Here is a 27414-nt window from a genome sequence, read left to right on the forward strand (position 1 = left end):
GAAAGGTTGAGAAATACTAATTTGGGACTTTTTTTTACATAAAATAAATGTCATCATTATCATGGATTTCTCTGAATACATGAAAGAAAAAACATATACAATACTACATAAACCAAAAAATTAAGTAAACGATTTAACCAGGAAAAAGTAAATAAAGAACAAAACAACCTTGAAGGTAACATTTCTATCTCTAAATCAGCAATTTACAGTATACGTACATTAGAATTCCAAAGATTGTTTGCTTACCTCTGGTAGAAAATTGTGTTTTTTAATCACCTGATACAACATTTCATGAGTTTCAATAGCAGGCCTAATATCCCCCTTTAAGACCTAGAAGTCAAAAACAACAACAAAATTACCTAAAATAAAATATAAGCTGATTTTTTTTTATCTGCAATCGTTATATAAACAGTAAAATGTAGATAACCACAATTCTGAAATGTGACTCTGTTTTGGTAATGAAATTTTAGAGATCACAAATGCACTTAATTATAACCATTTTATTTTAATATTAGGAAAATAGCGGTAGTGTTTTTTCACTTTTGTTTTTTTTACCTGCAAACCTGGAAAAAAGGCAAGCAAAGCATCCATCCACGTGCGCGCATTCAGCATCGGCTTGTGGATATGCACATCGAGTAGGAGAGGTGGCTGGCTGATGTACCGCATGATGGCATCATAGTGCTAAAAGATCACAGTATGTATTCAGGAAAGGATTTCATTAAACAAAGTATTTTATTAAACAGCGCTGTGGAGAAATTAATCCTAAATTTACATATATATTTATAAAGTAATTTTTGATGAACTATGTTCATTTTCCAATGATTTTAGATGGAAATCTTTCTAAAATACATTACATATACAACCCTGGGTTATTTAAGTCTGATGCAGAATATTAAAGATTACAGTTAATATGGGACCTTCGGAGGGGAGGAGATCCAAACCTGGCTATCCTGTGTGACTAGCCCATGGCTAACACACTCTCATGGCCCAATGATGCTCTTATGTCCTCTTGAAATACAGTTATGGGCTTCTAAATTATAAAATTAGTTTCATTTTCTCTGTGGCTAGGAAGTTTGATCCCTTCTCAGCTAACATAATATTCTGCTCACCACCACCCAAACTAATACATCTAATCTGTTGCCACTGTTATGGTCTGCTATGTCTGTCTTTCACACTCTTATAAACTCTTTTTCCCCTTCTTTTATCTTCTTCTTCTAGGTATTTCTCTGCTATGACAACAACAGTTTGAGCTGTTGGAGACAATGAATGATAAGGAGCCAACAAAAATAATATCCATCCGCATTCAGCTCAAGAAAATCTTGTTATAATCCAACTGATAACTTACTAGGACTCTTAACTAGTTTTTCTTCCTAACTCATCTATTACTTAATAACTATTAATGAGTACCTGCTACATGTTAAGGAACTATTCTAATCACTCCATATACATTAGCTCATTCAATCCTCTTAAAATCTCTATAAATAGTACTAGTACACCCATTTTGCGGATGAAGAACAGAGGCAAATAGCGTCAAGTTATTTGCCCAAAGTCATGAAACCAGTGGTACAACCAGGATGTAAACCCTGGCAGGACTTTACTACCTTGTACTGTCTTATAGTAATGTGGGTGAACTAATGGATGGGCAAAAAAAATGGTAAACTATTTCAAAAAGAATACAAGGACACAGCTGCTATGTTTATGTATTAATTTCAGTTTCCTTCAATTGAAATTGCATCACAATTCAATTGTACAAAGGTGATGTAGCTAGGTTCAATAATTCTCCCCTGCGCCCCTAAAACATTGCCTGTGGTTCTGATCCAGACTTAAGACTTGCAGAAATGCTACTAAAATGAATACTCACTGCTTTTTCCAAGTCTCCAAAGCCTCGCATACTTAGTGTGATCATGGACGAGGCCAAACTTCCAAGATTTAAAAAAAAAAGGAATCCAAAGGAGAAAGCTATTTTATTCCAATAAATTAACTTCCTTGTATAAGAGAAGATTAAGTAAAACTCGTATCTATATATTTTCTTACTTGCCGGTAGATACTGAAAACTTCTGATGAGAGATGAAAATAAAACTACTCTGTAAACTAATTTTTGGAATGTAGGTAGCTTTTACCCTGTCCCTTTCCAACATCATCAGAAAATACTAACCAAAAAAACCCTACTACACATTTAGAAATAACTATTTTACAGAATGTCACTCAGATAATTGAGTTTCTATCAAAATCTGGCACTCAAATTAAATTGGTTCTGAAGTTAATACAAAATTGGATCAACTTACTGTATTAAATCTTTCCAGAAAACTGTCATCTCCAAGCAAGACATAGGCTTTCAATAGATATTCATAATAGGAATCAATGCCTGCTCCAACTCCACTATCTGTGGAAAATACATATAAATGTGATTCTTTATTAAATAAGTCAAAACTTCTTTATAGAGTGTAAGTGAAGGTACTAGTGCAGTAAGAATGAAAAATCAGTCTAAACATGAAACTGATTAAAGTAAAAAATTACACATTTACAGAAATATTACCCCTACTACATGAATAATAGTTCCTTTGCTAATAGTTTATAGTTAAAAAAAAATCTTACATTGCAAAATTGGTTACAGAGGTCTTATTTAACAGCAGGAAATACTAGTTTTAAGAATTTTTTTAAAGCTCGTTTTCTCGGTGAGGAACTCCAGAGGAAGTACTAGAGAGTACAATTATGTATTTTTTTGATGAGAACTCAATCTTTAAAGTTATAATAGGTATGAAAACAAGACTGTTGCTGTTTGGAGGTGCCTGTTCTAATTGCTAAAAATGGCAACAATTGTTGGCTTCTTCCTCCAAGCTCATCATAGAGGACCAAAGGGACAAAATAACCATAAGAAAACTAAGATACCTGATGGCAGGGGGAGGGAGTGAGGGAGAAAAAAGAGGGAGATTTTGGCCTGGAGCGGAAGGCAGCCAGGCATGGCTGTGGAAGCATCAAATAAAAAGGAAACTACTGAACCTTTGCTCTTGCTTCTCTCCTATCACTTCCTTAAGACACAATGTCTCCGCCCACACCTGCTACAACTCAGATCTATGCTCCAGGAGTCCTCAGGCATAAAAGCAGGGCGGCACAGAAGCCCTATATTAAGGAACTGAACAAATGAGGTGGGAAATAACTTCGGACAGTCTCTTCCCTACCTTTTCCCCTCCAAACTCCTAAGGCTGGTGAATTACAATCTAAATTATAGTTACAATATCAGAAATCCCTATACCCAGGGAAAACTCCAGGGCAATTAAATCAGAATCTCTAGGGGTCCAGGCATTCGTATTTTTAAAAACTTCTTAGAACTCATTCCTAAGGTCACTGTGTTGATAGGAATTGGGATCTGACTTTCACAAAAAGTAGGTGACAAGGGAACATGAACTTATAGGTCGAAAACACTTAAGAAGCATGACTTTTTAAAAAGAGAAAATATTAGAATAAGAGTTTATCAGAAGAAGAAATATTAGAACAGGCAAACCCAAAATTTTATATTAGCCTAATAAACATACTAAAGAGATAGGGAAGAGATTAACAAATAAAATATGAAAAAATGTTTTAAATTAAGCAGAAATATATGGAATCAAAAAAATATAACAGTGAAAGTAACATAATAGATGGAACATAAAGCAGTAATGATATAGCTGAAGAACAGATTAGCAAACTAGAAGACTATATGTAGTGTTTCCCCGAAAATAAGACCTAACAGGAAAATAAGCCCTCGCATGATTTTTCAGGATGATATCCTCTGAACATAAGGCCTAATGCATCTTTTGGAGCAAAAATTAATATAAGACCCAGTCTTATTTTCCGGGAAACACGGTAGTAATTTTCTAGAAGAAAAAAAGAAAACATAAAAGTTAAGACATATGGAGGATAGAAACAGAAGTGATTTAGATAATAGGAACTTCAAAATGGGCATAAATAAAAATGAAAAGGATAAAATGTCTAAAAAATGAAGATCAATTTTTCAGCAATTAAAAACATGGAGATTTTAAATAGAAAGTGCCCCCACAGAATACCAAAAGGAGATAAAGAAAATTCTACACCTAAAATTATAACAACATTTTTAGAAATTTCTCTTTGTCTTTGATAGTCTTAATCTTTCAGAGAGAAAGAGTAGATCATATACAAGGGCATAAAAATCAGTATAACATCAGATTTTTAACCGGACGTAAGAAGACAATAGAGTTGTATTTTCAAAGACATGAAAGAAAAGAACTCAAACAGAAAATTATATACAGCCAAACTGTCACTCAAATATGAAAACATAGTAAAATTAGTGTTAGGCATTGAAGGCCTCAGAAGCTATTAAAAATTACTGAAAACAGTTTGGGATAAATACTTAAATAAGAGACAAATCTAAGAGATGGTGTGAGCAACATACAAAATACAAGTGACCCAATACCTTGATAAAGTTTGTTATCTTTAAAAAGAGAGGGGATAAGACCAAAAGAAAAAAGAGAAAACATGTTCATAATGAATAAGAACTAAATATCTACATGATATCAACATAAACGGGGGGATGAGGTTTGGAGCAGGGGTGGGGGAATCAAAGGGATAGGAGAGTATGCTAAATAAAGTTCATGTCTTACTAGAAGGCAAATATAGGGTTCAATTAAAAACAAAAGGATTAAAAAGAAACAGAAAAGGTAGGACAAACTGAAATAATCAGACAGTACAAATATGTCCACATATACTGCAGAAGTAGGGAGAGTCAAGGATCATATGCAGAAGTAACAGGTTGTCAAGTAAGTTACTTTTGTAATGGATGGTCCACTTGTGGGTGCTTGTTACGAATATTAAAAATGACTAAGTCAAATGGGTCATGCATGGACCAATGATGAGTGTCATAAGCCAAAGATTATAACTGATTTAAAACTAATTATAATGAATTATTGCACGAGTTCCAAAGCAGATTAAAAAAAGAAAAAGAAATTGCAGAATTCTGAACCCAGTATTCAGATTAGTTTCAGGAACCATTTAGATAAAACTTAGAAAAATTTTATACAATACTGAAAAGAGGCAATAATTTCACTTTAACATGTTCAAATTAATAATTATCTTAATTTATTTAAATATATGCAGTTATTTTTTATATTTTATATATAACATCATAAGCCTTTTGGAAAATAGAAAAAGATGCAAACAAGATCATCTCATTAGGAATATTCTAGTATATTTCCATTCATCTATGCTTGTTTTACAGGAGTATCTTATAAAGATAAAATCATATTCTTTATACAATCCTACATGCTGTTGGTTCATATAACATTCATATAAGATTGTTACATGCTTTGTCTCAATTTTAATAAGAATGGGTGGTAACATTGTTAAATATAGGTTTCCACTTAACTAAAACTTGATGTGAGATGGCTAAGGTATTCTGATTCCTTAGTTCTCAAAGAAATTAATTCTAGTGTTTCATCTATATTCTCTATCTATGATGCTATAACCCAAGCTAAGGTATGAAACAGAACACTAAATCATCTAGAAATAATGTGCAATTATCTGGCACATTGAAGAAGAAACCATGCTTTATACTGTCCCATAGATTAACAAATGAAAATGCTTTATTTCCCAACCATTCAGAGGATGTGAAGGCTTCACTTAAAAATGCCCAACTTACATACCTTTTCGTACCCAATCGCCAGTATGAATATTTATAGTCACACCCACTAAATTACTACTTCGCTGTCTTTTTTCCCAGAGAAAATCAAGAGCTTTTCTTGCATATTCCTATAATTAAAAAAAGGAAAAGCATACTTGAAGAATATCATGTTTCTGGCCAACAGGAAACAAAGAAACAAAAATCAAACGCCCATAACATATTTGAAGGGTTAATTAAAATTCATTAGGTAACCATTAATAATATATATTAAATTTCCTTGTCTTGGCTCTTTTTCAGCCAATCAAGTCTAGTTAAAAATAATGACTAAAATGCTACTTAGTGGCAGTGCTCTCACTTTGAAACCATCCATGTTCATCTACTTTTGTAGTACAGATTCACATTCACACACGTAACATTACATTATATTAATTGCTGACATAAATGCACTTGTTAAAATAATTTTTATCATTTAAATGCAAAGTGAAAATTTCCTTAGATAATCTTATTTAGAAAATTGGAAGAGAATTTCAAAGCTGGTACTGTCCTTGAAACACCAACAGGCATTTCAGATCCCCCTTTTTAAAAAGCATGCAACTTTGTTAGAGAAGAGTAAGTAAAACAACTAGTATTTATTTGCCAACCAAATTTTTAATCTTATGGTAACATTTTCTTTTCTTTCTTTTTTTCATTTATTTTTGTCCACTGGATTCTAAATTAAAATAAATTCTGATCAAATTCTTGGCTTTGGATGAAAAAGATGTTACAGAACATAAAAGCAAAGGACATGCACAGGAGAGTTTCTAAGTCAAAAATTAATTTCAGAGTATGAGCCTATTTAGCATTGCAGAAGTACTTCTACAAAAGAAAAAAATTATCAAATCAATTTGTCACTTTGCAGATTTAAAAACAGAATGTAAAATCGTTTTAATTCTTGATTTAAACTATTTATGCTGATTTTTTAAAACAAAGCAGATTACAACTTTAATCACATGCTATATTTTCAAAGCTGGAAACTTGCATAAAGATAATATTTCTCCTATCTTAAGGTAAGAAAACAGGGCCAGTGAAATCAAAGAGTCAACCAAAGTTTAAAACTGAGTTATAAAACAATTAGTATGAGAATTCAGATCTCTTTATATAGTCAGCAAACTTTTTCTGACAAGAGGCAGACAGCAAATATTTCAGGCATTAATGGGTCACACAGTCACTGTCACAATTATTCAACTGTAGCACAAATGCAGCCATAGACAAAATAAATACATGAGCTTCATGGCTGTTCAATAAAAACAGGCAGTGGCTGGATCTGGCCCGGAGACTGTGGTTTTACCAACCCTGTCTTAGACTGATGCTCTATCAAATGCATCAGGTTGCTTCTCTCATAGTCAATTACTGTACATTCAGAAGTTTTAAAAAATCATGATTTTCAACAGATTTACTCATAGATACAAAATAGCCCATGGGAAAGAATACGGGTTTTGACTTCAAAAAGGCATGGATTCTAATTCCACTTCCACTCATTCACCCACTAGCTGCGCATCTCATCCTCTTTGAGCCTCACTTTCCTCATCTGCAAACGCATCAGTATCTCTCAGAGTTTGTAGTTCCAATCAGACTACCTGCAAAAGTGACTACACTTTTTAATAAAGGGAAAATGTTAGTCAACAAGGTATAGAATAAAAATTAAACCAAACATGATAAATCTGTCCTGACGACACTCTGAACACAGATACACACCAACACCATTTGACTTGTTTTATTTACCCTCAGATCCAATGTCGCTAATGTTGGTTTATATTCCCTATTTCTGCTTGCTCTATGTGCGCCATTTGATGCATTTAAAAAAAATCTCCTAAGTCGTATGTTTAAATAGGGGGTATTTTGTGTTACTATTGCACTCCAATGAGAAGCTTAAACAATTAGATAAAATAAAAAGTGTGAGACATAGCTAGTCCACAACAAAATACTTGGGGAACAGTAAGTCTCTTGCATAATGAATAAAACTTCCCTTGGAGTAAACAAACTTACAGAAAAGTCTCTCAGTCAAACTTGAGTGCAAAAATTTCCCTGTGTTTCAGATTAGGGAAATTTTCAGTAATGCCATAGACCATGTATAAGTGCAACAAATAAAACACAGAGACATGGTGTTTCATATAAGACATTTGTGATATCAAGTTCATGTAAGTAACATAGCTAAAAAGTCTTCTAAAAATAAACCTAGACATTTATAGTTTGTGAAAAAGTGCAAAGTTGTATTTAATATATCTACCTCATGATGACTTCCATGTTTCTGAAAAAAACTGTGATGGGATTTAGACAAAAGTTGACTGAAACAGCAGTAATTCTCCAATTGATAATCCTAATACTTGACGAATGAAGGAAAGATACAAACTTCGTTATGCCCAATACCCAGGAGATCAAAGACTGTGGAAAGCAAACCTCAAATATTGTTGCTCCTGTGAATCGACTTAAAGCAGCAAACTCAAGGATCAAGGTACCTGCACACGCTGTACAGGTATCGGTCTCAGTGCCTGTCCGAGCTTCTGGTTTTCTGATACCGAACTTTAAATTAATCTAAATAAAGCCAGAAGATTACAATTAGCAATTATCAAGAGATAATGACTCCAACTGTCAAACTATAAGGAATTCTGAAAGTTAAAAGACATTTAGTACAACAGGGAGATTTCAACTTCTGAGGGTGCAGTAATTTGATAAAAGTTATGTTTTAGTAAGATTAATTTTTGAAGTATCTGAAGGATAAACCAGAGAGAAAAGAGTAAGATAGGCATTGACAATAGTCTAGGAATTAAATTGTACTGGTGTCAACTAGCAGAGCAGCAGTAAGAAAATAAAAAAGTTAACAGAGCTTGGTAATGGCTGAGGTGTCTGACTTGGATAAGAGGAAGAGAATAATAGTGTTAATAATGAATGAAATAAATCAGCAGAGAGTTCTTTGTATCGTCAATGGTTTCTTTCCCTCTGCTTTAAATATAACATTTATTCCTTGGGGGTAAAAAAACCCACAAAACTCCTTCAAATGACTCTGCGGCCAAGCTTCTTTACCAACATAGAAGAAATCTCAAAATGAATGGTTCTGTACTTTCATCAATTTGGAATCCTTCTTTCCCCTTTATTCTACCACATTATATCCTTCAAGGCTCTCTTTGCACCTAATTCTCATGTTTTTAGAACATCTCCTTTTGAAGCGTTTCTTTTTAAGATTTTCTAATAACCTCCACTACTTTGTGGTCTCTGAACATTCTCCTTTGCACCACCCCACTTCCTCCTCGATCCCCTATGACCTGTGTTCTCGCCATAATCTCTCCTCTAGAGTCAACACCTATTCTCACTGCTTCAAATGTATCTTCTGCACAAATAATTCTGTGCCCAAATTTGAGTCTGGCATCTGTTTCTTCCTTCTGCAGCATAATTTAATCTGTTATGCAGTGACACATAAAAGGCTTAACCTAATCTAAATTCTCACACTACTAAATGCAAATTAACTGAAATGTCAATATAAATTTGTTATACAGCTACCAAGCACTTTTCTCCAGCCTCAAGCAGGTGAGAAACATCACAAAAATTCACTGTTTTCGTTGTTGTTGTTAGTTTGTTTTTAGCAAAGGAAGTATACAAAGACTGTCATATTTTTCAGAATGACTTACTCTTGGATAAGGAAGGCCACTGGTAGTATTGAATGCTGGTAAAAGTTTGTAACCCAATTGCTTTGCCATTTGAAGAAGTTCATCATTGTACCACTGCATGTACTCCCCTTTTTCTTTGAGCATGATTGCCAATGAGTGTCCACCCAAAAGACCTCTGCAATCACAGAAATGAAACATTATCCACATTTTACAGATACTTAAAGGTTGCCACCTAAAAACATGTCAGTACCTTGTTATCAGCAACTTAGCACACATAAGGAAAGACCACAGAAGAACTTATTTATTTAACTATGGCCTACTCATTTTATGACAAACCATTATGATCACATAGCCAGTATAAGAAAAAAATCAGATGTTCTGTGTTGTAAAGTGTCTGGAATTCTTAAATGCCTTAAATTTTCTTAAAGAACATCGTAGAAGCCACTTATTTTCACAAATTTGACAAACTTACTATGTAACAAAATTTAAATTTAATTATATCATGAAATCTTTAACTCTTAGTACAACACTAAAAAATAAAAACCAACTCCCTACTCTGCACTAAATGTAATAGATTAATAAACTCCGTTAAAAGCTACATAACTGTTTCTTAAATTCAAGTGAATAGACTCATTTTGTCTGACAAAAGAAAATGAGTTACAGTAACACAACAGTAGCCATTAAATATAAAAATTTAATAATGCTGAAAGTTGAATTAATAAAGCCCGTAATTCCGTATGTTTAAATGTTCCAAGAGCATTTCAAACTGTGTGGTTGAGAGATAATCTTACGAATTCTGTTTCATTTGGCTTGAAGAGGTGCTGGCTAAGGTTAGCCAACGATGCTGCTAGTGAAAAACTTGTGATGAAGCTAAAACGCAAATGTTCAACCTAGAGTCCTTTTTTAACAATAGTTGAGTCTGCAACTATTTCCAAAGCCTGCTGCTGTGTATGCCTGACATAATGCAAGGTCATTCCATAGCCTCTGTGTTTCATAATATCCTAACTTTTATCTTTTAACACAGGAAATGTCTTGCTTTGCTATCATCAAGAAATAAACAGTATACCCAAAGCTTGTCTATCATTAAAGTTATACAGCACAATCCTGTCTTACATACTTACCCAAGAACTCTGATGTTTGTTTCAAAGACTGATACAACTACATCATTATCTAAATTAACATCTCTTAAAACTTTTCTCACCGCATCTTCAAATTCTTTAGTTTTATTTAATACCTAGAAGAAAATTATGAAAATAAAGCTATTTATACAAAGTCAAAGAAAAATATCCCCAGAATGTGCTGCTAAAAGCAAGTTAACATCTTAAGATTCTAAAGTGACACATAAACAAAATATTTCCCTTAGACATATAATAAAAATATGATACCTAAAACTGAAAAAAAAAAAGTACCTAATTATAATATAGGGAATTTCTATATACTTCAGTTTTAGACACACTGACATGTCACAAGGATTTTAAACAGTCATTATCAGAACTGTTAACTGGTTTCTTTATAACCCATGACCTAGGGCTACGTGAGGTGAGCACTACTGGGATTTGGTTTCTAAGTCAAAACAAAACAAAAAAACATCCTACTCACCAAACTTCATTTTAAAAGTTGCTTCCTCTCAGAAGAAACCACATCCTTCAGGGGACGACTGACTAACCCTAAACCCTATGCCACCTGCCATCTTCACTCCATGGATGCCCGGCCCTGACTAAGAAGGCCGTACAACGTGTGGTCAAGAACAAGGCCTGATTGGAATTTTGGTTCCTTCACTCACCACCTGTCTAATCCCAGTCAAGTTAATTCCAACTCCGACCCTGTTCCTTCATCATCACAAAGAGGAAATAACTGTTCTCATAGGGTTGTTTAAATAGGATAATGTACGTAAAATACATTTAGTGGAGTGCCTGACTTAATAAGTACTTAATACATTACTATTATTGTCGCTATTACCACGAGGGTCTAGAATCTAAGCTAAGAACTCTGGAGATTCTTGTAATAACTCCATGAAGGGGTCACTGTCACTACATAGGTTGCTTTGATTTTTCGGTCTAAATCAAGACCACACAATCAGATTTAGATCCTAAATCCATTAAAAGTAATTATCTTTACTTGACTGTTTAATATTTTTGTTTGATAATATTTTTAGTGCTTTTTCACTTGATTTGATACTTTCGCTAAAAATTCTAATTTAGGTTAGGTAAGAGTACCTGACTTTTTAATACCATGTTGTTAATCTCAGTCTTCTTTTTAGGTCTATCGCCTAAGAATTACTCCAAAGAATAGTACCAATGCTGTTTGTTACAAAGGAAACTAAAAATGGGAAGACAGTTCTCTTTGACCATAATTAGCTAGAAAATTCAATCTAACAGCTCCATTAATTAATGAGTTTCTTAAGCTCCTAGCTGATAACAAAGAATGAATTCAGGTCTCTTCCTTTTCCCCATTACCTTTAATTTATTTCAATATCTTTCTACCGATTTCATGGTAATGATAAATTTAAAGGTAAATTTAAAGTTTCGGTGACTGACTTCATTATAAAAAACAGAAACTAGGTAGCTAGAGTTAGGAACAACAGTTTAAATTTAAAGATCAATCTATGACAATAGAAATTCTACATAACATTTTACGGTAAGACCAAAATAAAAATTTATGGTTGTGTGTACAAGTAATATGTCCTATTAATGTTTTCAAATAAATACATCATAAAGTGAAAAAACAATCACAAAGGCAAAGTAAATTAGAAATATTAATAGTTGTATTGATAAAATGTACAAGACAGCATTCCTTCTAAATGTAGGAAAAAACTTTCAAACTATTAATTTCTTTTCTTTTGGTTCTTCTATTTAAATTAAAAAGTAAATATTTAAGATAATAAAAATTCAAAATGAATTTGTATATTTCAAAATTATGATGATATGTAATAAGTTACTTAGGTTTTTCCCACTTCGAAAGACCAAAGTCTGAAGAGTTTATAAAGTCTCGTTTTTTAAATGTTTGTAAGACGTTTTCAATCTTTTTTTCTGACTCTTCTTGAGGACAGCTTCAACAAATAGGGGTTACTTATCTGAACCAAAGATCAGTAAGAAATAATATAGTTAACATGGACCTCTGATATCTAGTCTAGGCCCTTTTGAGGTGAAAACAGGGGCCCAGAGAAGTTAAATAATTTGGCCAAGGTCACACCCGTCAGTATTACGTGTTTCTTTTTTGTTACTCCAGCCACAAGAAGCCAGAACTCAGGCTCCACTTCACATCCGCTGAGCATCACCACCAGCACCACCCAGTGGCAGCTTATTGGAAACACAGATCCTTGAGCCCCTCCTGCAGTCCACTGGATCAGAGTCCACATTTTAGCAAGATCTCTAGGTGACTTACACACTGAAGTTTAAAAAGTATTGCATCATTATACAGTGCTTCTAAAACTTTAGCATACATCAGAATCATCTCGAATCTTGTTAAAAACAGGCTACTTGGGCCTCAGTCCCACTTTCTGATTCAGTGCATCTGGGATCAGGCCCTACAATTTACATTTCAAAAAAGTTGTCAGGTGATGCTGATGCTGCTGGCCTGGGATCCATCATAGTTTGAGAACCAATGGCAAAGTGTATAATCCGTATAACTTCAAGGATGTGACCTTTATGATAACTAATGGCTTCTCATTTGGAGACCAACAGATTTCTAAATATAGGAAAGTGATGCAGCTGGGAACCACATTTTCTCATTCATTTCTGGTAACAGGTTTTTAAAACACATATGATACCTGACGTCCATGTTCAACCAAGAGCTTACAGAGAGATAATGGGAACTTGCTATATGGAAGGATAAAGCCAAGATGACAGAATGAAAAACAGACTTAGGTCCATCTCTGGTCTTTCCTACTATCCAGCACTGTTCCTCACTCCCTCCATATCAAGACAGACTTCCTGTGCGTAACTCACCTACAGCTAAAAGTAAGTAACACCATTTAGTTCTCCCAGGTAATTAGTGCCTCTCAGGATATTATGTTTATCTTTTTCTCTTCCCCTATTATAGCAGATCCCCTAGGACCATTAAACCAAAAATAAGGCATACAATATTCTTTCTCATTCTCATAGTCATTATAATATAGTTCACACATTCCTTTAATCTATGCAAATTAAGTCTCAACTTTTGAAACCCTCACTCAGCTAAAAAGGTCTAAACAATCATGGTTTTTTTCAACAAAAAGGTCTTCTCAATCATGGCTGCATTTTATAAACAGAAGCTTTAGAGGAATAAATAATAATGTCCAGTCCAACTCCAGACAATTAAATAACTAGGGAGAGGAGGACTTTTTTGCAAAACTTCATAGGCAATCCTCCTAAGGTGCTGGTATAGTTGAGAATCTCTCACTAAGAAAGAAGGGGGAGGGTGAGTGACAGAAAGAGAAGGAAGGAGGGAGGGAGGAAGGGAGAGAAAAAAGAAAGGGAAGGGAGGGAAGGAAACAGGGAGGAAGGGAAGCAGGAAAAGGAAGAGGGAAGGACAGAGGGAGGGAGGGAGGGAAACAGGGAAGAAAAGAGGGAAAGAGGGAGGGAGGGACAGACAGAAGGAGGGAGAGGGAAGAGGAAAAAGAGAAAGAGGGAGAAGGAGAGAGAAAAAAGAGGGAGGAAGGAAGGAAGGAAGGAAAAGAGGAAGGAAGAAAGGAAAAGAGAAAAAAATTTAAGAGCTCACTGAAAGAAGAATATATTGGGAAGAAAAGCCTTGTTCTGAAAAACTTCGGCCACCCCAAAGATATTTGTTTTACGTTTTTTAAAAAATATATTAACCTGTACTTGAGACATTAACTCAAAAGACATCAACTCAAAAGTTGAGAAATATGCCTTAAGGAAAATCCTGAAACATGCCTACTTTTATACCATAAACGATATAAGAGTAAAAACTATTATAGAAAGATACTGTATGTAGAAATCATGATATCTGGAACTCAATCTTTTCCCTCTGCCATCACAAATCATCCCCAACCAGAATGAAGTAAAACGATTTTGTATCCCGTGAGGTTGGGAAAAGGAGTATCAAGAAGTGATTACCTGGTGCTAAAACTCACTGCTGGGGAAAAAATAAATTTTTTTAAATAACACAACATATAAAAATTTTAATTTAACAATTTCAGTCTCATTGTGGCATGTCATCCTAGAACAAGACTATCAATGGTATTTTCTAGAATTGCTTTCTTCCAATAGCTTTAACCTTCTTGTCCAAAGGGAAACACCCTTCTGCACTAAGGTGCCACCACATAAGCAGACATACTTAAAAATTATTTGAGTATCTCCACGATTCTACAAAATTTCACTTGACGTTCATGTGACATAGATTAACTCAAAAGTCTGGAAGATTCATGCAGAAGCAAAGATCAGAACATTTTAAATTCTGAAGGCTTCTGTTCCAGCCTTACCATGTAATGATTATATTCATGATCCTTGAGTGTCCATATTATGAAATTTATAAAATAAGTAAATTGAAGAAGAATCAAACCTACCACAAGAGTGTCCAAAGAATCAATCAGAGTCAGGGAAAATCTAAGAAACAAATATAACGAGAAATAAAACATTAGAATTTTGAATATTTTATCCACGAATATATTAGCAGACATATCTATATCCTATTGATGGGCAGTTTCTATTAACTATTAATAGTACTCAAAGCATCTCTAGTACAATGTAAGCTATAAAAGACTGAAAGAACCTGAAAGCCTTAACATTATATTTATTTCAGCCTACTTCCACATCCTTCAAAATGAACAGAAATATTCATTAGCTTTCTAAAGCACATGCAAATATTAAAGCATCAACACCTTATAACATGTCAATGGCTCTCTATATATTTTAAAAGTTACATCCATCTTAATAAACAACTCAACTTTTCACTGATTTTAAAAGGTAAACTGATTAATTTTTACAAAAGTTAACAGAGGGAATACAGGAACTTAATGTAATACTTATAGCAATCTTTGAAATTTAACCACAATAATCTCAAGATCCATCTATGTTGTCGCAAATGGTACTATTTCATCTTTTCTTATGGCATCATGCTAAGCGAAGTAAGTCAGACAGAAAAAGTCAAGAACCATATGACTTCACTGATATGTGGTATACGAGACTGAGAACAACAAAAGAACAAGACAAACAAATGAAGAAACAAAAACGCATAGACACAGACAATAGTTTAGTGGTTACCAGAGGGTATGGGGAGGGAGGGGTGGTAGAGGAGGGTAAAGGGGGATCAAATATATGGAAGGTGATGGAAGGAGAACTGACTCTGGGTGGTGAACACACAATGTGATATATAGATGATGTATTACAGAATTGTACACTTGAAACCTATGTAACTTTACTAACAATTGTCACCCCAATAAAATTTAATTTAAAAAAGAAAGAAAGAAATTGAACCAATCCCCAGAACTACGACTGTACATTGCCTCCATCAGCCTAGACTCGGGAACTTGGAGAAGTCCTGCCATCCCAGTGCTAACACTCACTTTCCCAAGGCATCGTCAACATCGCCCCGACTTGGCTCCTGGCCTCTGACACGACCTCTGCAGGTTAAAGGCATGAGTTCATCAGCTGGGTAAGCATGTTCCTGCAAGGAAAATCTTAGTGAGTCACTGCGGAAAGTAAGAGAAAGCACACATCATTTAGAAAACATAACCTTTTCACGGCTATTTTTAAATAAAGGAAAATAAAGGTTAGTCAAAAAGTTCTACTTTCCTTACAGTCTATTTAAAAAAAAAAAAAAAACATTTTTCGTTATAAATGTTATACATGCTTGGGGAAAAAAGTAAGAAAATATTTCTTTAGAAATCTGTACTCTGCTTCCCCTCCACCCAACCTCACTCTCCAGAGGTAACTAGTTAAGATTGGCATTTACCCTTCCAGATTTAGCCACATACATTAAAATATATGCACATATATCATTTTAAAATTTTACATACAAACAGGTGCTCATTGCTCTAAAATTTGTTTACTTAAATCATGGTAGGATTTTTCCATGCTAGAATTTTATAGATGTATTTTACTGTTAGTAACTGCAATGTGATACTTTAATATTAGCTAGTGTTATTTGAGTACCTATGTTCTATACATTTTAGTTCATTTAACTGTTACACTGACATGTCAATGGCTCTCTATAATTAATATAATTAATCTGACACAGATTCAGTTATCTCTATTTTAGAGATGAAAAAATTGAGATCAAAAGTAACTAAGTAAACCAACGTAATGCAACTAGTAAATGACAGATCCAAAATTCAAACCTGGCTGCCTGACTCCAGAGCCTATACACTTCATAGTACCTTTTCCTCAAAGTATTCCAAAGTACAGATACGCTAAAATTTATTTTTTTATTCTATTGATGAACATGTAGGTTGAATTCAATCTTTCACTACATCAGCAATGCTGCAATAAACATCTATATGCATATATCTTTTGTACATATGCTTGTATTGCTATTGATTAAATCCCTAGAAACAGACCCAATGGGTCAAAGACATGGATATTTAAAATGTGATAGCTACTATCACATTGAAGACACTCTTACTTGTTCCTCCTATACTTGTATGCCCATGATTCTTAATTTTTGAAGTTCAGCCAAAATATTCCCGATTCTATGTCCAACTCTATACAACTCAATTATCTAGATTCCAAACTAATAGCACATTAGCAGCAGAAAAATAGAATAGAGGCCAGGAACACTAAACATGCGGTCAACAGAAAGGGAAAGACCCTCCCCCTAAAAACTAAAGTAGGCTAAAAAATACAAAAAGCATTGAAGACTGCAACCCTTCAGCTATTAAAAAAAGTTCATGCTCTGTAATGATTCATGTCCCAAGGAAAGGATTTCACGCAACAAATGTTTTGATGTAATTAGAATCCACGTGCAGCTACCAAATTCTGAATTCAACATTTTACAATTTTAATATTACATATAATTTTAGTATACATTCCTAATTATTTTACATTTGTCTTTTACACGTCAAGTTTCTAACTCCTTTTTCAGTGTTATTTCCAACGGAACTGTGATTTCCCAGAATGCACACTATTTTTATTGCTTTACAGTTTCATATTTAACACATATAAGAAACAATTAGAATTCATGAAATTGTATTTTTTACATTTGCCGATGTATTTTGAGAGATACTTTGTAAGAGATCATTCAAATGTTAATTTGATTTAAAGAGTTCCTTTAAAATCAAGAGGTATTTAAACCACAGCTTAAAAACCTTCATAATATTTTTAGGGTTTTGCAGCACACATACATATATATACATAAACACTGTTGTCTGAAATTAAATATGAAACTCAAACCCTAAGCTTATCCAGATAAGAAAAATATTAATAGCAACTGCAAACCAGAATAATGAAATAAAGGAGTTTGGAACCAGGTGTAAAAATACTTTGTGCCCCTGTTTCAAGATTAAGGATAAAAACAAAACCACAGTTTCTTTGGTTTAACCACAAAGCGAACTACAGTTGGTTTGCATAAATCCAGAATAATGCATACATGGCAAAGAGCCGTATTACGCTGCAAACATCCTGGCTGTTTGAGGTACAGTAATACTTTCTGTTTACAATGTATTGCCAGGACTAGGGATGAGTAATTCATATTGCTGTGACTCAGAGTCATGAAAAACATTTAATAATTATCACTCAGAAATAAAACTCAGGTGATAGAAGAGTTCAATATGAATTAAGTAGAACATACGCATTAAAAACAACATGAATTAAATAGAACATCAAAAAATTGATCTACAGATTCTCAAAGGAAGAGCAAAAACATAAAGTAAAACAAAACACAACAGGAGCCGGCCAGGTGGCTCAGGCGGTTGGAGCTCCGAGATCCTAACTCCGAAGGCTGCCGGTTCGATTCCCACATGGGCCAGTGAGCTCTCAACCACAATGCTGCCAGTTCGATTCCTGGACTCCCGCAAGGGATGGTGGGCAGCACCCCCTGCAACTAAGATTGAACATGGCACCTTGAGCTGAGCTGCCTCCTGGATGGCTCAGTTGGTTGGAACACATGCTCTCAACCACAAGGTTGCCAGTTCGCTTCCTCGACTCCCGCAAGGGATGATGGTGGGCAGAGCCTCCTACAACTAAGATTGAACACGGCACCTTGGGCTGAGCTGCCGCTGAGCTCCCGGATGGCTCAGTTGGTTGGAGCGCGTCCTCTCAACCACAAGCTGGTTTCGACTCCCGCAAGGGATGGTGGGCTGCGCCCCCTGCAACTAGCAACGGCAACTGGACCAGGAGCTGAGCAGCGCCCTCCACAACTAAGACTGAAAGGACAACAACTTGACTTGGAAAAAAGTCCTGGAAGTACACACTGTTCCCCACTACATTCCTGTTCCCCTTCCCCAATAAAATCTTTAAAAAAAAACACCAAAACACAACACAACAGACTCTCCACATCAGATTCTAAATTTACTAGAGCTCTGAAGTGATATAACTGTCTGAAAACACTCAAGTCAAAGCAGTATCAGAAACTGACTTTTTAGAAAACCAATCCCCAAAATTAGGCAAAGGGAAAAGACTTTATTCTACTAAAGGCAGTAATAAAACAAAAGCAATATTTATAAAAGTGAGCTCCTGAAAATATCAAATTTATTTAATTTCCAATAAAATTATGTACATTTTTAAATGTTTTATTCCAGATCTTATTGTTAAGCACCTTCCTCAAGACAGATAAAATATTCCTTCCTAAAATAAAAAGTAAATATTATTTAATAAACCATTGATCACATACTGATATAGCATATACTAATTAATGATTGAACTTGCACAATTTATCAGTTCTCTTTTCATTCCAGGTCAGATTTTCCTATTCCCTTTTGTTCACTATTTATATTCACTTAGTAAACCATTTTTCAGATATTTAGGACTGCATTTATTTGGATTTGATCAATGATACAATAAATCAAAATTATGAAATGTTATATGAAATAATAATGTTATAATGAAATAAAGTCCTGCTATTAACAGATTTTTTTTTAGAGATACAGAAAAAGCATTTGACAAAATTCAATACCCTATAACAATTAAAGTTCTCAGCAAACCAGAAATAGAAAGGAACTTAACCCAATAATGGGCCATCTATGAAACTGACAGCTAACATCACACTTAAAGTGAAAGGCGACTGCTTTTTCTCTAAGATTAGGAGCAAGGCAAAGATCCCACAACGTCTTTTCAACATAATACTAGAAGTCCTAGCCACTCAATGAGAACAAATAAAAGGCCTACAGGTTGAAAAGGAAAAGTCTCTTTGTTTGCAGATGACATAAATGACCACGTGGAAAATCCTAAGGAATCTATCTCAAAAAGCTACTAGAAATAATAAGTGAGTTTAGTAAGGTTGCAGGATATAAGGTCAATAGACAAAAAGAATTTTGTATTTCTGTATAACATCAATGGATAATTGGAAATTAAAATTTGAAAAACTACAATTTACAACAGCATCAAAAATATGATATATGAATAAATTTAACAAAAGATGTGTAACACCTGTATGCTGAAAACTATATGCTCTAAATAAATGGACAGAGACCCCATGTTGGACTGGAAGGCTCAACAGGCTCAATGTTGCTAAGTCAATTTCCCCAAACTGATCTATAGATTCAATATAATCCCAAATAAGAGCTCAAAAGGCTTTTTTGTAGAAATTTACAAGATGATTATAAAATTTACAGGGAAATGATAGACCCTAAAATATCCAAAACAATTATGAAAAAGAACAAAGCTGAAAGACTTACATTGTCTTATTTCAGGATTTAGTATCACAATTAATCAAGACACTGTGATATTGGAGTACAAATAAATATTCCAATCAATCGGAAAAACATACAGACTCTAGAAACAGATACACGCATGTATGGTTAACTGAGTTTACACAGGTGCCAAAGTAATTCAGTGGGGAAAGGAAATTCTTTTCAACAAATAGTGCTGAACAACTGGATATCCACATAGAAAAAAATATAAATCAATCTTTATCTCACACCACACACAAACATTAACTTACATAAAATGGGTGCTAGATCGAAATGAACAAGCTAAAGTTATAAAACACCTAGAAGAAAAGAAGAAAATCTTTGTGACCCTGGACTAGGCAAATATTTTTTAGGTAGGATATAAAAGACATGAATCATAAAAGAAAAAAGGGTAAATTGGATTTAGTGACAATTTAAAACATTTGCACTGCAAATGACATTGTTAAGAAAATTAAAAGGCAAACCACAGACTGAAAGAAAATATCTGCAAAACATATATGTAATAAGGACTGATATCCGGAATATATCTCTTACAACTCAGTAATAACAGAACAAATGACCTGATTTTAAAATGGGCCAGAGATTTAAACAGACTCTTCACCCATATATGTATATTATATATATTGTATATATATTGTATTATATATATATGTATATATATATATAGTATATACATAGTACATATATAGTATGCGCACATGCACACACGCGCGCACGCACACACGGAAAAGATTTTCAACATGATTGGTCATCAGGAAAAATCAAATTAAAATCACAATAAAATACCACCACACATCCCCTAGAAAGGCTAAAATTAAAAAGACTGAAAATACCAAATGTTGGAAAGGATGTGAAGTAACTAAAACTCTTATACGCTGCTGCTGGGAAATGCAAAATGTTACAGCCACTTCAGAAAAGTTTCGCAATTTCTTATAAATTTACCCTTCCCATACGACCCAGCAATCCCATTCCTAGGTAGGAAATATGTGAAAATATATGTCATCATAAAAATTTGCTTTGACAGGTTCATAGCAATCTTTTTAATAACAGCCAAAGACCAGAAACAAGTCAAATATTTATCAACTGTTGAATGGATAAACAAATTGTATTCTATTAAATCAACTGAATACTAATGAGCAATAAATATAAACTACAATATATCCAAAACATGGATAAATCTCAAAAGCATCATGCTAAATGAAAGAACCCGAATCAAAAAACTACATACTGTATGATGCCAATTACATGAAATCCTAGAAAAGGGAAAACTACAATGACAAAAAGCAGATCACAATGGTTGCTATAGGTCAGAGATGGGGAAAAGGAACTGACTGCAAAGGAGGATGAGGAAGCTTTGTGGGGGAAGGAAAATGTTCTATATCATAACTGCAGGGTAGTTAAACTGTTTACAATTGTCAAAACTCAGAATTGAGCACTTAAAATTGGAAAATTTTTGTCTGTAAATTATCTAATTAAACAGAAAGACCTGATTCTACTGAGTTAAAATCCTATATACAGTATCAGAGTGTGATGATAAAACATTATGAACAAATACTATAGAATTTCTTATGTCATTTTGGCAGTTTTACGATGTTCTAAAAGTAAAGGCCATGGAAAAATGGTTAACAAAAGGTGGTCCCACATTGTCTACACAAAAAAAGACATATAAATTTACATCTTCCTTCCTCTCAGCGAATAGTACCACTTCTAAACTACTTTATTTACAGAATTATTCTTTTTGATGAAAAAAACTATCAAAACATTAAGCACAGAGTTTCAAACAGGGAATATGAAAAAGTTCTGGAGATAGATGGTTGTTGCACAACAATGTAAATGTACTCAATGTTACAAAACTGTATACTTAAAAATGGTTAAAATGATAAATTTGGTTTATGTGTATTTTACAACAAAAAAATGTTTAAAAAAGAAACAGGAGAAAATGCTAAGGAAACTTACATAAATCTCAAAATCCACAAGGAAGTTACACTTTAAAACAGTTCCTTTGGTTTGAATGATGAAGATTAATCTGTTTCTCTTTGAACTGTGCTCTCACAAAATCAAGCTTAGAAGTTAAGGTTACTAGGTATGATTCTACTAGTTTTAAGGAAATTGTGCTTACCAACTCTTTTCCAGTTTATTTGTAATGTTTAGGGCTCTACCAAAGTAAAACTTTCGTTTGTAACAGTCGACAGGAAAAACACTGGAAGACATGGATCAGAGCTCAGATTCAAAAAGGTTCTGCATCTGGTGGCCTAAATACATGTCATTTTGTCATCTAAATTAATCTGCAAACTGACTTCAGCACAAATACTAAAAACATGCTAATAGAAGCCCTAAAGTGGCTACAGTCTAGGGTTAAATAAAGTCACCCCAAAACTGTCAAAACAATCAAATGTCATGTTATTTAGGGAACAGAGAAAGCCATCTGTGCAATTCACTATGGAGAAACTGCAGTCTGATTAGGGTTAGACATCTGTCAAACATAGTTACAATGTTAATATTTGTGACCATAACTGATAAAATCAGAAAATTCCTGGATTTACCACCAAGGGATGGCAGAGATGCAATAATCTACCTAAAACTGGCAGAGCTTTGTTTCTGAAGAACAGTATTAACAATCTGGAGAATAAAAAAAGGAACAAAATACTCTGAAAAGGTACGTGCCTAGAACAGGAAGGAACGTGTATGTTTTAAGGAAGTTCCATGTACAATCTGGGGAACGAGCTGTGATGAATTTTAGGAGGGCAATTTCAATCCCAGGCCCAGAAAGAATGATGATATTAACAGTAGTCATGACGGTTGCAACAGCAGTCGGTAGCAGTGTTGGTAAACTCCTACAGTGTTTCCTATTTGCTGGACACAAGTTCTAACCACTTATGTTACCTTGTTTAATCCTTAAGAGAACATTGTGAGGGAAGTAAACCATTTCAGAGAGGTGAGCAAACTGCCTCGGGAAGATCGGGTAACTTTCCCATTGTAACCCAGCTAGTAGGTGGCAGAACCAATTCAGGGCGTCCTGCTCCATTTCCAGAGTTCTTGTTCTTCATCATATTCTATTGCCTGTCTTTGGAAAATACCATTGTTTTCCAGAGAACCAAGGTTCAAAGGAACTGCTCTAATTGTAGACTAGACTGCAGAGTAATATTAAAAAGAACTAGTGAAAAATGAAAAGCTTTCAACATTAAAGTCCACCATGTGCCAGGCATTTTACATTTTAGCATAGCAGGTGACTGGCGACAACAAAGTAAAGAGTGATATATCCCAAACTTCACCATTAACTTGTATTTTTAATGGTTACTAAATAATTTCTTTGCATTTAAAAGGCAAAGATGCATCACAATAATCAAATGCAAAAAAATTAAGCACTATTATATTTTCACAAAAATTCAATTAAGTTCTAAATTAAAAAATAATAATCATTTACATACTACATACATGATGTTAAGCCCAGGACATATAAAAGGTGAATTTATTAAAAATTAAAGAAAATGGTCCCTGTTCTCAAAAATCTTATACTCTATAATATATAATAAACACTCTGCAATCATCCCCATTTTACATAGGAAGACACCACTTAGAGAGGTTAAATGATCTGTGTAGGGTCCAAGCTATTAAATAGCTGAGATGGGATTTGAACTCAAAGTTATCTAACTCCAAAATCCAAACACTTTTACTCTATAGCAAGCTAATAGTACTTCTGAGTATAATAACTAGAAAAAAATTTCAACTGACTTCAAATATCAAATACAGGGCACCTACCTGGTTTCTGTTTAATATTTTAGAGCTGTTTCATGTTAGTGGAGAACTTGAAAAGGGGAAGTGTAAATTCTAGACTAAATCTTGGGTTACAAACCTCACAGAAAATGAGCACAGCACCAGTACACTGTAAGAGTCACTCATGTTTTAAAACAGTTGAGCATTTTAAAATCTGCATTGCACAGACTGCAGATCGGTGTGGCTCCACTGAACAAAGAGAAGGGGGTGTTAATTCCAGGAGTCCCCGAGTTTTTGGAGCTGAAATCCCTCTCCTTTAGACTTGTAAGTGGGTAGCTGTAACAGAAAGTTACCCAGTTAGGGTCCAATATGTAGCAACTGGAATTGGGAGTCCTTTGAGGGCTGCCCTCAATACCTGCTCTGTCACAAACCCATTTATTATGTGCATTCTATAATAGGAAAAGTATTGATAAAACTTTCTGCTGTTTGCCTAATAAGGGACAAGGTATTAAAGATACTGCGCTTTACAGAGAGAAGATCCTCTCCACAGTGACATGTATTGAACTAATGCAGCTATACACCATTTTATTCAACTTTGGATCCAAAAGCATTCGCTTATGAGATGGCTAAGGTCTGAGGGTGTAGCTTGGATCCACTTGGTCACCTCAAAACCATTAGCCTAGATTTGTTATATTATACTTTGCCCAAACTGAATAACCAGGGGTAAATGATTTTGAAAGAAATATTAAAGGAATGGCTAAGGCCTTAAGAAATGAGTTTAAAACTGTGCTTTCAATATGGTTAAAAATACCCAAAACTTTATCATCATCATATTCTAAAAGCATTTATTAAGAATTCAATATGTATTCTTTAAAAACGTACAACATACACGGGAACAAGGATTATCAAATATAAAACACATTTAAAAATACAAAAATGCATAAAGTATATATACTTCTATGTTATAAAGATAATGGTAACATATGAAGATATTTGGGTAATATATAATGAAAAATGGATTCATAGAATCAGCTGAAATATATTTAAAGCAGAATCAACTAAAGTTAGTTCTCTGTCAAACTTTTTCCAACTATATTTACAGACATTAATCATAAAGAAAATCCACTGACATCTTAAAATGTAGAAATAAGGTCCTAAGAATTAATTATCAGGATGATTTGATTATAAACTCTACAAAATTACATGAATTTTTCTTTTGCACTCTAAAATTTGTCTGCTAGTTCATTTTTTTTTTAATTAAAATTTTTTTTTGGCAGTTTAAGATCATTTTATTGAAGGAAAAGCAGCAGGGAGAGATGGGGGCACCTACAGCCTCCCCAATCCCCCACGGGAAACAGACCTTCCTCTCCACCTCCACCTCCCAAGAGGCTACCTGTGCTATGAGGGGATCAGATTTTAGTAATTGTGGTAAAAAAAAACACCTCACACAAAATTTACCATTTTTAAGTGTTAAGTTCAGCAGTGTTAAGTATATTCAATGTTGTGCAACAGAGCTCCAGGACTTTTTCATCTTGAAAAAGTGTTAACTGCTATTTCACCGCAAGTGAGCACTAAGACATTTTAAAACAGTAAGGGTTGGCATATCCGAAAGCAAAATATATTCAAATCAAAGCCCACTGTGTGAGGCATAATTTTGCGAGACACTAGGTGACAGTTTGTCTCTTTTCAGCAATGGTTTTCTTCATAGGGTATATAAAGTATTATTGTAAATAGTTTCTTTTTGTTTTCTTTATTACTTAAGAAAACAATGTCCCTTACTGCCAGAGATAACATCTTATTCATGTTATATCCACAATAACAAGCTATATAATGCACTCACTAAACATGGTTGATAACATCAAAGGAAATTGTTTAAATACAAAGCTTCATAACCTAATTCAACTTATTCTCACCTATTTAATAAATTGGTTCTCTAGGCACTACCAGGAATACTCTGTAGACTATGTTTGCACTGTTTTTTAAAAAGTTCTTTAAAAAAAAAAGTGCTATTAACTCAGGATTCAAAATTCCCAGTTGAGTATGCTCACCTAATAATCAGTTCACATACATAAATGGTATATAAAGATAAGCTTTCTACTTACCATATAGTTACCATAAGCATGATCAAACATTTCCAGTACTTGATTCCTAATTTTAAAAGAGCAGAAATGGAAAAAAGTTAAGTATATGCTATTTATTGTCTTTCAAAAATGTAATGCTCTTTCACAAACATGCACCAATAAAAAACAATACGAAATTTAGTTAGAAAGGGACATAAACATATTCAGGAAATACACCAGTGCTAGTAGAGAAGCTTTCATGAACCACACAGAGCTGAGCCAAACTTTTACTATTCCTAGCAACTCATGTAAAATTCATCTTATAATTTTTCCTAAGAAAACTAATGAATGATGCATGCCACGCAGAGAAGGAAATCTGATGCTAAAAAACAATGACCTCTTAACAAAATTTAACATATCTGTCTTGGAAGAAATAATTGCTGGAGAGCCCCAAAAGACATAACTATTGTTACCATTTATTGCTTATATTATATATTCTACCAAAAGAGAAGGTGGGTGTGTATACTGATATGAAATAACAATACTCTACCAAGCCTCTGCCTTTCCCCTTAAACTGAAAATCACTAATGTCTAGTTTAATATATTTATTGTCACATTTTCAGAGGATACATTTGATGATTTTATGATGTGCTTTCAACTCCTTTCAAAAACTGTCTAACGTCAAATAAATAATATTCACCTCTAAAATGAGAAAACTAATCCTCAGAAAGAGATTTGTGTGTTTTAGCTAACTTTGTTTCTCAAAAATCCCCAAGACAACTGTTTAAAATGGAGATTTCTGATCCCCACACCAGACTTACTAAGTCAAAATCTATAAGGTTGTGAACAAGTAATGAGTCTTTCAATTAAACACTCAAATTTGGGAGCTTGAGGGCCATAGGAAAAACTACAAAAGTTAATGGTATTGCTAGATAAGGCCAAATCTCTCAATAATTGGCAAGGGAAAAAATATTTTAATGATTTTTTATTAGCTTTTACTATTATGTATCTCTTTCTTCATTTTAAACTAATTTCTCTAAGTCAGCTGTCCTAAAGTTACATTGTCTGCCAATGTGCTATGGAAATTGAATTGTTTTACACTTTTTTTTTAATGAAAAGATAACATTAACTGCTGTAACATTTAAAAACACACACACACACAAACATACTCCGGGAAGGATAAGACTACATATGACCTGTTAAATAAATCCATAAACTATAAATTGTAAGCAACTCAGTAACTGCTTAGTATTCGTGGCAATTCCAGCCTGTATTATCAGTTTGATTTTGGGGGAGGGGGTTAGAAAAAGGGTGGGGCATTTTCTTTTAATCATAAATGAGTACTTATTTATTTATTTTTTTAGTCATACAGGTAAACCTAATGAATCAAGAGTTCAGTTTCCTGAAAATTCCCAGAGGCAAAAGCCATGAGGCGATTGTGTATTTGTAGTTTATAGCTGCAGACTCTCATTCTACATTTATACTAGAATAAGGCAATCTAAATAAACAAGCCTAAATAACTGTAAACTCGCTTTCGTAAGTGATCTCAAAATTTCATTGGAATTGGTTGGACTTTTCCAGTTA

General features: G+C 33.9%; 1 protein-coding gene across 4 annotated transcripts in view; it reads right to left on the reverse strand.

The window, feature by feature from the left end:
- The window catches only part of EDEM3 (ER degradation enhancing alpha-mannosidase like protein 3), a 54469-nt gene that overhangs the window by 24826 nt on the left and 2229 nt on the right, over positions 1–27414 (reverse strand). For all 4 annotated transcript variants that reach the window (XM_033092887.1, XM_033092889.1, XM_033092888.1 and 1 more), the window contains exons 2-11: positions 25873–25918; positions 15776–15876; positions 14777–14816; positions 10395–10507; positions 9295–9448; positions 8069–8203; positions 5655–5760; positions 2286–2383; positions 556–681; positions 247–330 (exon numbers count right to left, since the gene is read on the reverse strand). In XM_033092887.1, coding sequence (XP_032948778.1) covers positions 247–330; positions 556–681; positions 2286–2383; positions 5655–5760; positions 8069–8203; positions 9295–9448; positions 10395–10507; positions 14777–14816; positions 15776–15876; positions 25873–25918 — 1003 coding nt within the window. The remainder of the gene's footprint in view (positions 1–246; positions 331–555; positions 682–2285; positions 2384–5654; positions 5761–8068; positions 8204–9294; positions 9449–10394; positions 10508–14776; positions 14817–15775; positions 15877–25872; positions 25919–27414) is intronic.

The sequence above is a fragment of the Rhinolophus ferrumequinum genome, chromosome 22, assembly GCF_004115265.2.
Source record: "Rhinolophus ferrumequinum isolate MPI-CBG mRhiFer1 chromosome 22, mRhiFer1_v1.p, whole genome shotgun sequence".
NCBI classification, from domain to species: Eukaryota; Metazoa; Chordata; class Mammalia; order Chiroptera; family Rhinolophidae; genus Rhinolophus; species Rhinolophus ferrumequinum.